General features: G+C 37.9%; 1 protein-coding gene across 1 annotated transcript; it reads right to left on the bottom strand.

Moving 5' to 3' along the window:
* Window positions 1-7,670: 7,670 nt before the first annotated feature.
* Window positions 7,671-14,058, bottom strand: LOC134840677 (uncharacterized). Its single transcript, XM_063856649.1, has 5 exons — window positions 13,674-14,058; window positions 12,523-12,675; window positions 10,198-10,696; window positions 8,462-9,872; window positions 7,671-8,211 (listed from the first exon to the last, which is right to left on the bottom strand). Exons 1-5 carry the CDS (start codon window positions 13,808-13,810, stop codon window positions 7,970-7,972), a joined length of 2,442 nt encoding a protein of 813 aa, XP_063712719.1. The 5' UTR covers window positions 13,811-14,058; the 3' UTR covers window positions 7,671-7,969.
* Window positions 14,059-14,284: the final 226 nt, after the last annotated feature.

The following is a 14,284-nucleotide window of genomic DNA, read 5'->3' as shown; positions in this document are numbered from 1 at the left end:
GAGCAACATGCAATGCGTGCCGAAAATTGGGGCATTTTGAACGCACATGCAGGGGAGTCAGAAGAGGTACTAACCAGTAGAGATGGCGAGGACGAGTAGGACTAGTCAGGGATGAAAATGAGCATCATCATAGCATGCATAGTGTAGACAATGCGTCGGAAGATCAAGTGGCATGGGTGAATCAGCAGGGAAGCCGGGAGAATGAGTCCATAACGCCGGGATCCGACGACTACATAGTGATGTCGATCAAGAAAAAGAACGTGATGGAACTGAAGATCCCAGGAGCCAGAGTCCAGGTTGAGGTGTCGGGAAAGAAGATGTGGTTGTGGGTGGATAGCGGATCTCCAGTGACAATTTTTAGCATGACGGACCTGAAAGCAACATTAGGTAAAACCAATATTCAGTTACAACTATCTCAAGATGAATTCTTGGACTACAAAAACAACCAAATACACATACTTGGGAAAGTAGCGGTGACGATGACGTTGAACGGCTGGGGAGCTCCAGCGGAAGTGTCATTAATATCAGGAAATCATCAGTCAATCCTTGGGCGCGACCTGGTGGGTACCCTAGGTCTGGAGTTGGTGCAAAGAAAGAAAATGATGGGGATCACGGGGGAAGGGAGCAGTCAGTAAGAGGAGGAATATGATGAATTACAAACATATTTCTGTAAGTTGTACCCAAATTTATTTACCAGAACATGGAGAATCCGAAACGCTAAAGTAAGAGGCGAATTCCTTGAAAATCTAAAGCCGATACAGCAAAAAGGGCGTCGGGTGCCTATCAGCCTACAGGATAAAGTAGACAAGGAAATTGACCGGTTGATAAAAGAAGGTTATATCATTAAATTACAAGAATGTTCGGATACGTACTTTGTCTCCCCTATAGTAATCACAGTATAAAAAGATGGAAGCATAAAATTGGCATTGGAATCAAGAATCAAGAAAACTTAACAAGCAGGTACACAAAAATAAGTACCAAATGCCAAACATTGACGAACTAGTGAACGGGATTAGTCAAATAAGTGCAGAACGAAAAGCGGGGATGTATATTTTACAACATTGGATTTCACTTACGCGTACGGACAAGTATCCTTCGAACAAAAAACTACCAAGCAGTGCAATTTTTCACTAGTCGGCGGAAAATTGACGTGAACATATCGTTTTAAAAACGGCTTTTACGGGCTCACATCAATGTCGGCGGAGTTTCAAAAAGTCATTGATATTTTACTTAAGGAATTTCCTCAGGCAAATGCTTTCATCGACGATATCTTAATTGCGTCAAAGGGAACAAGAGTGGAGCATATTGCATTAGTGGAAATAATTTTGAAGAAGTTGGACGTATCAAACGTTTCCTTGAAACTACGGAAATGCGAAATTGCAAAAACCGGGTGTGAATGTTTAAGGTTCCGAATTGGGGAAAGTAGCATCGCGCCATTAGTTCGGAAAACTCAAGCGGTAGAAGATTTGAAAACCCCAAAATCTAGAAAGCAGTTAAAATTACTAATGGGTTCGATGCACAGTTTGCATAAATTTTTTCCAAAACTCGCTGAAGTAAGCGCACTATTAAGACCTTTACTCAGTCAGAAAAACGATTTTGTCTGGATGCCGAATTGCGAAAACGCGTTTCAACAATTGAAATCTCTAGTGAAAAACATTGTAGAGCTTAGACAATTCGATATTCACCGTGAAACTAGGATAATTTGCGATGCTAGTCACGATGGCCTAGAGGCCGTGTTAGAACAGTACAGCGCCTCCGGTTGGCACCCTATTTCGTTTGCGTCACGCTATCTTAATCCGGCCGAGAAAAAGTATTCTACAAACGAATTAGAATTACTCGCGGTTGTGTGGGCTATGGAAAACTTTCGGAATTGTTTGGAAAGTAACTATGGACGTTATTTTACAATTATATCAGATCACAAGGCGTTACTTACACTATTAAATTCTTCACCAAAAGGAAATAAAAACATTTTTAGTCAGTTAAATCGATGGTACGATCGTTTAGTTCCATAAGATTTCAAAGTTGAACATAGACATGGGTCTAAAATGGGAATGGCAGACTATTTGTCTCGGTTTTCATCTGCAGCGGCGCTCGTGACAAGCCATTACGATGAAAGTTTTACAGTAGCGAAAATAAAAATGATAAACGATGCATTGAAACCTAAGGACCAGTTAAAGCCTGAGGGTCAAAAAGTGAATCAAATTAGAAAAAGTCCGACGGTAGAGGGCGGACGATCATGTTTCTACTCAAAGAGAAAAGTTGTATCTAATGAAATTAACAGAAAAGCAGAATATTCAAATTTTGACAATGAGAACACGCGCTTACAAGAGGGCGTGGTTACATGCAACCGACGGTTAGCCAATCAGAATCGAGATATTTGCATACCGGCGGAAATATGCAAATTCCGAAACGAGAAATTCAGACGTTGTTCGCAGTACGTAAGATCAAGTTGTGGTTGTTATTTGAAAGAAAAAATCACGGAAAATATGCCATCTACGAATTCCCCAGAGAAAAGCGATCCGAAAACCCCTTCCGCTATTGTTAATACCTCCAATCATTCCGGAAAAGTAAATTTTAATGTAGTTTTGAATAGAGTTAACCAGCCGCCGAATTTAAGCTCAGATTCTGATATAGAGGTAACACCTCCAGATAAAGTTATTCCGAAAACGACTAATTCGAAAAAGCTAAACACCGTAATTTCATCCCCCCATCAGTTCCCGGATTATATTATCCCCTTGTGCAAAATTGTAAATGGACTTATTCAAAAGTGCCTACTGATAGTCGAGTAGCTAAGAAAATTGATTATCCTGAGATTCTGAATTTGAATTTTTTTGAAGCTAATTTGGAAAAGGACCCGATATTGAAAACAATCCGCGACGCGATACGAGACAATGACCCACGGGCCAAGGACATTATTACTAGATTGGCGCAATTTTACGCTCAACATTACAACAATTTTGCTGTGCGCGAAAACTGCTTGTGGATGGATGGTCGGCTGGCCATACCGAAGGATATGTCGTCAGCAGTGTTAAGCCAATTGCATCACAACCATCATGGGCGGGACAAAATTTTCGCGGCGGCGAAGGACGTCTGGATACCGCTCATGCATAGGAACCTTCCGGCTACAGCCAAGTATTGTAAAAGCTGCCTAGAAGCAGGTAAAAACCTTAAACCGGACATTCCAAAAAATGATATGGGGGAAACATATGTACCCAGGGAACCTAATGATCTGGTTCAATTAGATTTCTGGGGTCCTGTAAATTATGTACGGGGTCGGAAGAAATATGTTCTAATAGCAGTAGATACGTTCTCACATTGGCCGTCGGCTTATGTCTGTTCAAGTAACAAGTCTAAAAATGTATTGAAATTCCCAAGGATATACATAAACACACATGGGCACCCAAGGAAATTACATATGGATCAGGCTACTGGCTTCTTCTCGAAAGACATACAAAACTTCTATAATTATGAGGGCATTGAACTTATAAAATCTCCAGTTAATGACTAATGCGTTACGGGAATGGTCGAAAGGACCATTGGCTCGATAAAAAATTACGTTTTAACATATCTTCAGGAAAATAACAACTATAAAATTGGATTGATGATAACCCGTGCACTGAGCGCTTTACGATTTGTGCCGCAATCTAAAACTAAGCTAACGCCATTTGAGGCCTATCATGGAAGAGAAGCAAACACCGCTTTTCGAAATTTGACGAAAAAGCCATCATTGAAAAACCTAAATTTGAGAAATGTCATTAACCAGAAGTTATCTTGTTTAGACAAGGCAAGTGGTCTACCCGAAGTGGAACTGAATCTCGATTGGGAGAAACATAGCGATCTTGTGTACGCCCCGGAAAACCGCAAAACGCCAAGGGTTTTGGAGGAGAACGATCTGATTGAAACGGACGTGGACCCTAAAGTCAAAGAGGTGGATCCCAAGGCTCAAGAGTTGCCTAAGGCAAGGCACCAGAGTGGTTGAAGCGACATAAAACCAGTACCACGACATTATATCAGAGGATCGGAAAAACTGATCCAAAGGACCCAAGAAGGTATAAACGTTTATCATTAAAATTGAAAAATTGACAAAACATACGGTGCAATAGAAAAAAGGATCGTTACTAAGGCGAAGTGGTGTTTCATTTAGATCGGCGGCTGAAGAAAGCCGAAATGAGAAGGGGACCGACGCTAACACCCCGGGTCCAAACAAGCCTACGGGGCATAAGAGGCAAGCGGAAAAGTTGAAAGGGACTATTTGGAAATGGAACGAGCGCGAAAAACCAGTGAGAATTGGAAAACGAAGAAAAATCAGATAGTCGAGAGCAGCGAAGACGAGAGTGACGAAGAGGAGGAGAGCGAATGGGCAGTCGTGGGGCGTGAGGGCGAAGCCGAGAAAACTGCAGCGAGCGGGGCGAACGAACCGTCGGGAAAGGTTAAAGGAAAAACACCGAAAACCGTCGGTAATAAGAGAAAGCTGAGCGAGGAGGCAACGCGCAGATCAACGCGACAACGGAGAGGAGTCGACAAAAAGGGTGGAGTGATGATTCACCGGATCGAACACAAATGAGAAAAACAAAACTTTGGGAGAGGTTTGGCAAGCATGCCTAAAAACTCAAGTTGAAACTAAAACTGTTCAGTAAAACTAGGGAGAAATTTATGAGTTGATAAAATTTCCATCTACGATCTAAAAATAATTTGTGGTTGCCCGAATAAGATAGGGACCAGTTTGAGTTTATGTAAGTTATATGAATTTGTTTTTTTCTGTCTGGAGACCTGCTGTCGTGACCTTGCGATCTCTATCGTCCGGTACGAGCTAAAACAGAAAGGTGCAGTAGGATTTAGATTTGATGCCTTACAGTTGCTTTGCAATTAAAGTTAGACAACTATTCTTTTCAGTATTATACATTTCGCAACTTCAACACTTCTTTGGCACTCAAAAATTTCTGACATTCTATTCGTTCATATAGTTTTTTAAGAATGTAGTCATAAAAATATCTGCATCTTGCAAGCCAACCAATTTTTCATAAAAACAACTAAACATTGTGTATTTGAAAGCTTCAAGAGGCAAGGAGTTTGATTTTTTTAGTTTGAATTCTAGAGACGGTTTCATTCTATTTTTCGTATGTTTGGTTTTTGCAATTTAATTTTTTTGCGATTCTAAGCGTGAATATAAGTGTGCTGAAAAATTCAGGATAATTTTCGTTTTTTGTTGACTTCTAACAAAAAACCATTAAAATAGCTGTAACATTTGGTTTTCTTCTTTCATATCGCGATAATCTATCTCGAACATCAGAATTCATCACAAACGTGTATCTTCTTTTGCTGATTTTGTTGAGTTTAACGACACTTTTCACGGTTTCTTTTGGTTGATTTGCTGTTGGTGTGCTTCTGTTTTCGAAATACAGCTTCGGGTTGGTGAAAACGATTTTATGGAAAAACTTTTTTTGCCCGATCGACCTCATTTCATTGAACAATTTTGCCGATTTGATAACAGTAAACAGTAAGGCTGGTTCGTATAACCTAAAAAATTACAAATCTGAAATTTCGATCGCCTACTGATTCTTTGACCAATTAACTTAGTGTAAAATTATTATCAGCTAGTGAAGTTAAGAGATAGTGGTTGTATCGTTTCAGATAGTGATTATAATTTATGCATTTTGAACAAAAATTCCAAAAAAAAACTTAATTTTTTTTCCATTAAATCTCCTGCATATACGTAATTACCGGTTCGAAATTATTTTAGAGACAGTTATCAGTAAAACAAAACTAACTATAAAGTTCGTCACATTAGCAAACAATGTGACGAAACGAGTCGTTTAGCCTACGCGTTTCTGTTATTGTACTCTGTGACAGTGGAGAACTTTATTTAAAAAAATTAAATATAAACATGCAAAAAAATTTGAAAAATTTTGTGGGAAAAGTTTCTACCTCCCTGTTTTTCTGTAAGAACAACTTTCATAATAAAAAAATCCCCATCTTGTAACATTTTCGGAGCATACTTTTGAAAGAAGTGGTAAGATTCTTATGAAAAAAATTCTAAAATAGCACCTTTTGGTCCAGCCGGGTTAACTTAACTTTCAAAATTTAATTATGCTGAAACAATTAATTTTCAAGTTTAATTCGCAGTGAATTTTAGGAATCTTCTCATACGCAATTCACAATGCTTATGATTAGTTTTGTTTACATCTTTCTGCTGATTTGGAGCGGTGAAATTTAATTTTTCGGTTTTGACGAGTATTTTCTGCAACAACCAATATAAAGAAACTCAATAGGCTTTCGACTAGTTTTTGACTGGCTTTATTGCTCCAAATGAAATCCCTGTAAACTTAGGTATTTTCCTGTAAAATTTCTTGTTTTAGAATACTTGTGTAGTGCTCAGTTTAAGAAGATTTGTAAAATTTCTATTAAAATATCTATAAGAAATTTTTTTCAATTAGAATCAATACTTGAGAAAGTAAAATGCATTTGAAAGACTTCATAGAGAAATATTTTAAAATAATTTCAGTTACTTATTAAGTTTTTCAAAATACTTCTTGCAATGTAACCGATGCAGCTTACAGTTTTGTTTATATGCAGACTACTTTCGCTCACAGATGGGAAATATATTTTTTATTTTGATTTGCAGAGTAGAGATCCATTGCAGTAGAGATCGTAGCCTTGTACAATATCGCAAATCTTATTCAAAGTTGGGACAATCAAAGTTAAACATAAAATAAAAGGTAAATAAACATAAAAAAGTATATTGTTTGTCTTTCGTTTCATGAATAAGGCTTGCACGGTGGCACACTTTTTTTAATCAGTGGAAAAACGTTGTTTCAAAATGCTGAAATTGGAAAGATTTTGCGTAAGTAGCTCAATTGGATATATCGAGTTTCCAGTCGATAGATTATCGCGATACTTTTAAGCGATACGAAACCAATTGTGATTTAACAGCTACTGCCTGTTGCTAATGAAGTAATTGTTCGTCACCCTCAAAGGCGTTAAGAAATTTTTTCAAAATTGTTTTTCGAGTAATCCGGGTAAAAGTTCATGTGTCAAAAAAATGTTATAAAAAGCGTTATTGTTGGAGCAAAAAATCATTAAATATTTTTTGTTTTCCTGTTACCCAGGCTATATTTACTATTTTTTAAAATCACTGGGAACTGTAAGAATTGGATCTACCAGATTTGTGCCAGTTCTATTTTATTAGGTTTGAATTCCCACTAGAACAAAATGATAACTTACTCGCAAAAAAAGGAGAACTAAGCGTGAGCAACCGAGGAGATGTTTCATTGAAAAAAAAAAAAAACTAGGTTCACCCAAATGAAAAAATATTCACCCATTTCGCTCGCAACATTTGAAATTATCCAAAATTTGGAGATTTCGCGAAAAAAAAGTTTGCCTCACTTTCAGGCGCGGATCTAGGAATTTCTCGGGGGGGGGGACGGATTTTCAAAAAAAAACAAAAGATTTTCTCGAACTTTTTTTTTCTGAGGTCGACCAAATTGATTTTCTGAGCTCTCTCAAAACACTATAAAGACCGTAACTTGACCAAATTTTCTGCGCCGCAGACAAATTTTAGAAACCCCCCCCCCCCGAAATCCGCTACTGCTTACTTCGGTTTATGTTCTGGCCTGGAAAAGCTCAGTGACTTTCATTTTCTACTTGAACATAATCAAACCTCACATCCGAAACATGTATAAATTTCAAAATGCAAATTCAATAGGTACAAACAGTCATTGATATGAAGAAGAGGTTATAATTGCATTATATTCAGACATTTGGCAAATTTTATTGCATTTTTTTTGGTGAGTTTTTAATTTAGAGTGTGATTCAGCAATGATATTTTTGCGAGTAGTCTCGTTTTAGGCTATTTTTGACCTTTTCTGGTTTTTTCCCATAATAACATGAGAAACCGAAAGATATACACAGCCTGAATCGTTATTCCTGCTCGAATGATTGAAGCTTTGTGCTGTTGGCCAATTATTCGTTTTTACTTGAAAACGTATTCGATGACATGTGACGGTACTGCTCGTTTAGTGTCAAATATGAGCAACTCTTGACATTTTCCGCCGGCATTAGTATCTGAAGAGAAAGAAGAAGAAGAAGCTGCTTGATCTCTCCTGGGAGATCCCCCCAAAGTGCCACTTAGACGTCCAGGAGTCCAGAGCGAGTCAAAGTTTTCTCCCGCACTTCTTCTGTTCGAGTCCGCTTTCAAAGTAGACGTTTGAACTCCTAAATTGGCTCTTTTTTCAATATTTTTTCTTTATCCCTATCCCTTTCTTAATAGACATAGTTAGAAAACTAAGTTTTACAGAATGTTTTGATCGCCTATATAATTTTGTAAGCAAAACTGAAAAACAAAAAACAAATTTCCAGAAAAATTTTTTTTTTCTGATTTTTTAAATATATTTTTTTAAAACGTGGCAAATATTTAAGACAAAAAAAGATTCACAAGTTGGGTTAAGAAAAAAGAGCCCCTTGCCTGTTTTCACTGAAGCTACTACAATTGCGTTCAGCTTGGAGAATTTCACGGCCACTTCGGCGAAACGAGAAAAGTAAAGTCCGATTCCATAGTCGCCATAAGTGAAATTGAAGTTCGAAAATTTCCCCCTGTCCCGAATGCCTTTGATGTCTGACACCGACAAAATAGAGCCACTATAAAACATCGGAGTCCATTCTTCGTCATCATCACATGTAAAATAAATTGGGCTCGTCTCTTCGCTAAGAACTCGATGAACATGAACGACTTTGATTTGGTTAAAAAGGTGCATGTTTGAGTTTTTCAAACTTAAATTAAACATTTTAATCACTTTTTCGAGGTTCTCTTCCTGTGTTTTATTTGTGATTTCTAGAGAAGCAAATTTTTTGTCTCTAACTGAAACTTCGGGTGGTGAAATTGTTCGGGTTTTGTCCGAAGTTTGGCTGGAAACAGGCGTGACGACTATGTATTCATTTGAGGAGTCACCTCGATTCGATATTTGAGAACTTCTTTCGTTTCCATTTTGCTCCATTTCCTTTAAAACTGAATCCAAGTTCAACTTTTCAATCTGTGACTCGACCAAACTTATTTCATTCCGTGAGACTTCGTCTAGTTTTGAGGCCGAATTATTTCTAACTTCGTTCGTGTATTGCTGATTTAGTTCGTCGGTTAATAGCTTGATCTTTTTCTGCTGTTCTTTCATTTTTTCTCTTCCAGCTATGATTTCTTTTTTCAATTGAGTGATTAAAGACACTTGCTCTTGATAAAGACTCAACGCATGTCGCTGCCATTTTTCCACTTTTTTCTCGACCACGTTTTCTATATCTTTAATATCCATTTCTTCCAGTTCTTTGGCTTCTGGAATTAGTTTGGGTAATTTAACCATGACAGTACAGTTGGTCCAAGAGCCTTCGTTTTTAAGTTCGTCATATTTACTGCAGATCATGGGATCATGAAGGAAGCCTTGCTTCTCGAAGAACTCGATTGCATCATCGTCTGCGAGAACTATCAAAGGGTCCAAACTCCCTGCCAGCTTAATCACAAGCTGGACCAAAAATTGGCCGAGTTTCAATCCCCGCCAACGTCTGCGTACACTCAACACTGTAAGATACGAGATTGATTCGCTGTTTAGAATTCGTTTTTCAAAAGTGATGGAAGCAAAAAGCCGGTTTTCAATTCCAATATGGTCCAAGTTTAATCCTAGTCGTTTATCTACATTGTGGTTGCGTAACTTTTTCCTCTTATGGACTTGTTCTAGGAACTCGTCCGCTCCAACCATGTATTGTTCTTCGTCGTCACTGCTGTCGCCCTCGTCCTCGTCTGATGTCGTGTCACCCTCTGATTGGCTGTCTTCACTTTCCTCTTCGTCGCTGTACACATTGGAATACTTGCTCTTTCTGCAGTTTGGACACACCTATATGAATTACATAATTATAGAGAAAAGCTGTAGTTGTCTCAAAAAATGGTTCGATGAGTTCAAAAGGCGTCGGGTTGAGGTCTTCGACTTACGTGTCGACCGAGCCTCTCGTGTTCAACCCAAATCAGTGGATGAAAACTATCCTTTAGTTAAACACAACGCCAAAACACAAATGAGCACATTTTGTTTTGGTCGAGTCGGTCGGAAAGCTATTTTTTCGACGCTTTATTTTCAAGATTGGCAATTGTTGCTAATTTTACTTCTAAGTATGATTATGTTCCTTCAATTGCTTGGTTTTATCCCAGAAACTAAGGTGACATACCTGCTGAGCTGCCTCTTCCTCCTCTTCCGTGTATTCTACTTGGTGCCATCCGCTGCCACATCCATCCACTTTTGGAACCTCAGTACTTTCATCTTTTCCTCGACTGTCTGCACCATCTGGGATCGCCTCTGGATGTTGACTACTCCTCGAACTACCAGCGACTGTCGGTGGATCCCTGTCTCCTTCTGCAATATCATTTTCCCGAATCCGAGTTTTGGAATCTCCAGGTCCGGGATTCGATCCTTCTGCGGTAGTACTGGAAAAGCCGGCCTCCAAACCTGTGTCACCTTTAGCTCCTCCGATGTTTGCACCATTCGACAAGTCCACAGAGTAGTCACTGTCGACTCCCATAGCGGTGGAGAAGGGACTGGCGACAGACGAGGAGCTGCACACGGTGTTGGACTCCCCCAGAGTGATGTGTTCGAGGCGGCTGCGGGCTCCATAGCGGAAGCAGACGTCCTCAAGTGCCTCTTCTGGCGACATCACTAACATCAGAGTCCTAGAAAAAAGATAAAAACAAGTGCAAATTGTTGATTCCATTCATTTGTCTGGTTCGTTAATTTTTGTCTAATTCATTCATATGTCTATTTCCACTTTTAACACCCACATTGACAAACTTGAGATTGCAATCTATTTAAATACAGACAATACACTGTGAGGAAATCAATTTACGAGAGCTCATTTAGATACAAAAATCGATTTAGAATTGATTAAATAGATTTTTAAGGTCGATGAAAAATCCATTTATATCATTTTTTGGGGTCGAAAAAAATGAAATTAATAGTCTAAAAAATCCTTTTCAAATCCATTTCTGCTAAAAAAAACATACTTTCATACTTTTTGAAAAAATTCTTAATTTGAAAACAAAAAACACAAGCCAAGTAAAAACTTTACCAACATCAATCAGATCGTGAGCACAAAAATATGCAATAAAACCATAGAAAGTATACACATTTCAATCGATTTAAGTCAATTTTGTTGTTACTAAAAATTGGATCAAATTGAAAGTAAATTAAGTTGACAAAAATGGGTTTAAATCAATTTAGACTCGATTCAAATTAAATTTTTTACTACATTGTTGTATCGAACTAAATTGATTTCAATTCGATTCAAATCGGTGTTTTAGGGACTTTGCTACATTATCTGTAGAAAATCGATTTCAATCCAATTCTTGTCAGTACGGGCACCCATTTTCTGCATTTTTTCCTTCAACTTTTTTAAAATGAGTTTTTATGATTTTTCGCGTTTTTTCGCTTTATCCAATGGTACTGGAAATTGACATTTAGTCTATTTGCCACATCTTATGCAATTTGCATGCAACTCAAATTAATGGATACACCGTAAAAAAGATGTTTTTATCTATAACTAGGTGAGGGAAACTGTAGAAACTTAATTTTTATGCCCACTACACCTGCCAGCGATATATTTGAAAACAAGAACTTAATCATTTCGATCTTAAATTGAGAAAATTAATTAAAAATTAACTCACATAAGCGTCAATTTTATGGTGCAACGAGTGGTTTTACAACCTTAAGTAGCCAAATGGTTTTATGGCCTAATTTGTCAGCATGCCAATTTCTGTATTAATCGGACAATATGAACAGTAAGTTTACCAGTAAAGTTTTGCAGGTTGGGGAAAAGGAAAAAATCCGCCAATTTTTCTAAGAATCGAACAATGTGAATAAAAATTACTTGTGAACAATGTGAACAAAAGTTAAGAGAAAGTTGGCGGGGGAAGGAAAAAGAGCCCACGAAAAACAACGAAATTCAGTCTGATTTCGTTGGGTTGGACATTTGCCCAAATTTTTTCTTTTCTTATTGGACTTCAAATTAGATTTTCTGAAGCTGCGGTTTGGTATTACAAATATCTGTTCAAAGTCTGTGCAATATCTGTTCCCATTGTCTCAAAATTGACATGTGAGTTTATTACGATCTCGCATAGTCTATGTATGTAACCTCGTTATATCAAAACTAGCACCCAAAAAATGGTGTTTATTTGTTGGAGGGGAAGAGAGAGAAGGAATAGTAGAAAAGTCAGTATTGCAATATAGGAAACTCGAGGCTATTTTACACCCCCCGCCCCCCCCCCCCCCCTTAGCCAATATCGAATATCGATTTTTTCTATTTTATGTGTTATTACGGCTAAATGCGTGATGTTACGTTGTCAAGAAAACAGATCAAATCTGTTCAAAGTTTTTAGTTTCTTCACCATGCCAAGTTTCATTGCATTCTGACAACCTTAAATAAGCTTTTCAAAAATGATTTTGAAAGGGGGAACTGGAAAAGAGCCCTGGAAAGGAGCAGGAACAGTATAGTTTTGTTCACCTGGCTCCCTTGGAACAGACAGTGGAGTAGAGTAGTTCTGGGGTGATGTTGGGCAGACATGTGTTGTACAGTGCGACCAGAGCGTGTAGAGTGTCCCTCCATTCTGACACGCTACTCTTGCTCCCAACTGCTCCAGATGCACCCTCTGCTGGTCTGTAAAGTACATATATGGACTTTTTTGGCTCTTTTTCCTTCCCCCCCCCCCCCCCCCAAATTTACATGTAAAATTTTGCAGGTGGGGGGGGGGAAGGAAAAAGAGCCACTTTTTTTTTCTTGTTTTTACTGATCAATGAGAAGAAAAATGTTGTCAAAGCTGATCCCTCCCATGCCAAATATTTAAAACCGAGAATCATAAGATGTCAGGATAGTTCTCAATCAGTAGCGAGTCGCGGGGGGGGGGCTCTTTCCACTTTCCCCTCACCTGTCAAATTTTCTATTTTTATAGTTGTTTTACGTGTGATTAGCGCTAAACCAACCAATGCGACTAGACAACCTGGAACAGATATCAAGTCTGGTTGCCAAATTTTTTCAAAGGGTCCTTCCTCCCTTTGATATAATTTTTGGAGATCCATTTTTGGCTGGCCAACATTAAAAAATTTCTAAATATAACTAAATTTGAGGGGTCGAGCCCGCGCCGAAATAAAGCGCAATTTTTGTGGTCAAATAATTTTTATAAGTGCTCCAAAACGTCATTTTTTTGCTTATTGTTTCAAAAACAGTGTCCTAATAGTATTTTTGGAGAGCCCTGAAAATGAAACTCTTCCACCCAAAAAAACCAACTCTAGAAAAATTTCTGCTCACGCCGCTAATCTAAATAAAACCAATATAACTGTTACAGAAAAGTATGATTTTTTTTCGGTGAAATAATTGTATGCAACTTTAAAATTTCTGTTTTCTCTTTAGGCAAGCATTAATTTTATCAAAGCTTAAAAGTTTTTTAATGTAAATAGGATATCTTCAAACATTTCTTTACACCACTATGGTTCTCAATAAAGAAAAACCAAAAAAAGTGCGCTTTTTGTTATTCTTTACGAGTTACGATTTTGAACCCTTTCGCATTAAGGCTCATCCATTTTTGAAAGGGGTTTGTGATCTATTTATAGACATTCATAAAACCTAGTAGTAGACATGGAAAAAAGAACGAAAACTACCTGAATTTGGATGAACGCAGCACTCTTCTGAAATCGACCGACACACACTCGGCAACTGTTTCTCTCCCACTGACCCTGTGTTTAAATGTATGACACCCCAAACTCTCGACGCCAGGAACACTCAAAACTGCCCCCATTTCAAGATAATCGAATCAACGTTAAAAGTCAATTAATAAACAAGAAAACTCAATTGAAAAACAACCAGAAAAAGTTAACGTCATTTTTCACAAATGAAGGTTAATATTTTGGATTAAACACTAAAGATACACACAAGATGCACAAAACTAACCACGTAGAACAAAAAACATACAGGTGATCAGTTTATATGTGGCTCAAATATATATTTTTGCAAAAACAGCATATGTATAAAGTGACGTGAAAACACATACGTTGTGTGTAAGCGCTTTAAAAATAAAAACGCACGTGTGAACTTCAAATGTGTCGTGAGCTAAATCATATCAATAAAGACATTTGTGTTATTGGGGTTAAACATTTCTTTCCAGAAGAGGGCTCTTTTTCCTCCACCCCTCCCCCCCCCCCCCCTCCTTTCCACTTCACACAGCATCATTTTTATGGTCTATCGAGTAGTTTCACAAGGTTAATTATGACGA

The sequence above is a fragment of the Symsagittifera roscoffensis genome, chromosome 2, assembly GCF_963678635.1.
Source record: "Symsagittifera roscoffensis chromosome 2, txSymRosc1.1, whole genome shotgun sequence".
Classification (NCBI taxonomy): domain Eukaryota; kingdom Metazoa; phylum Xenacoelomorpha; order Acoela; family Convolutidae; genus Symsagittifera; species Symsagittifera roscoffensis.
This window is presented reverse-complemented; position numbering and strand designations above follow the sequence as displayed.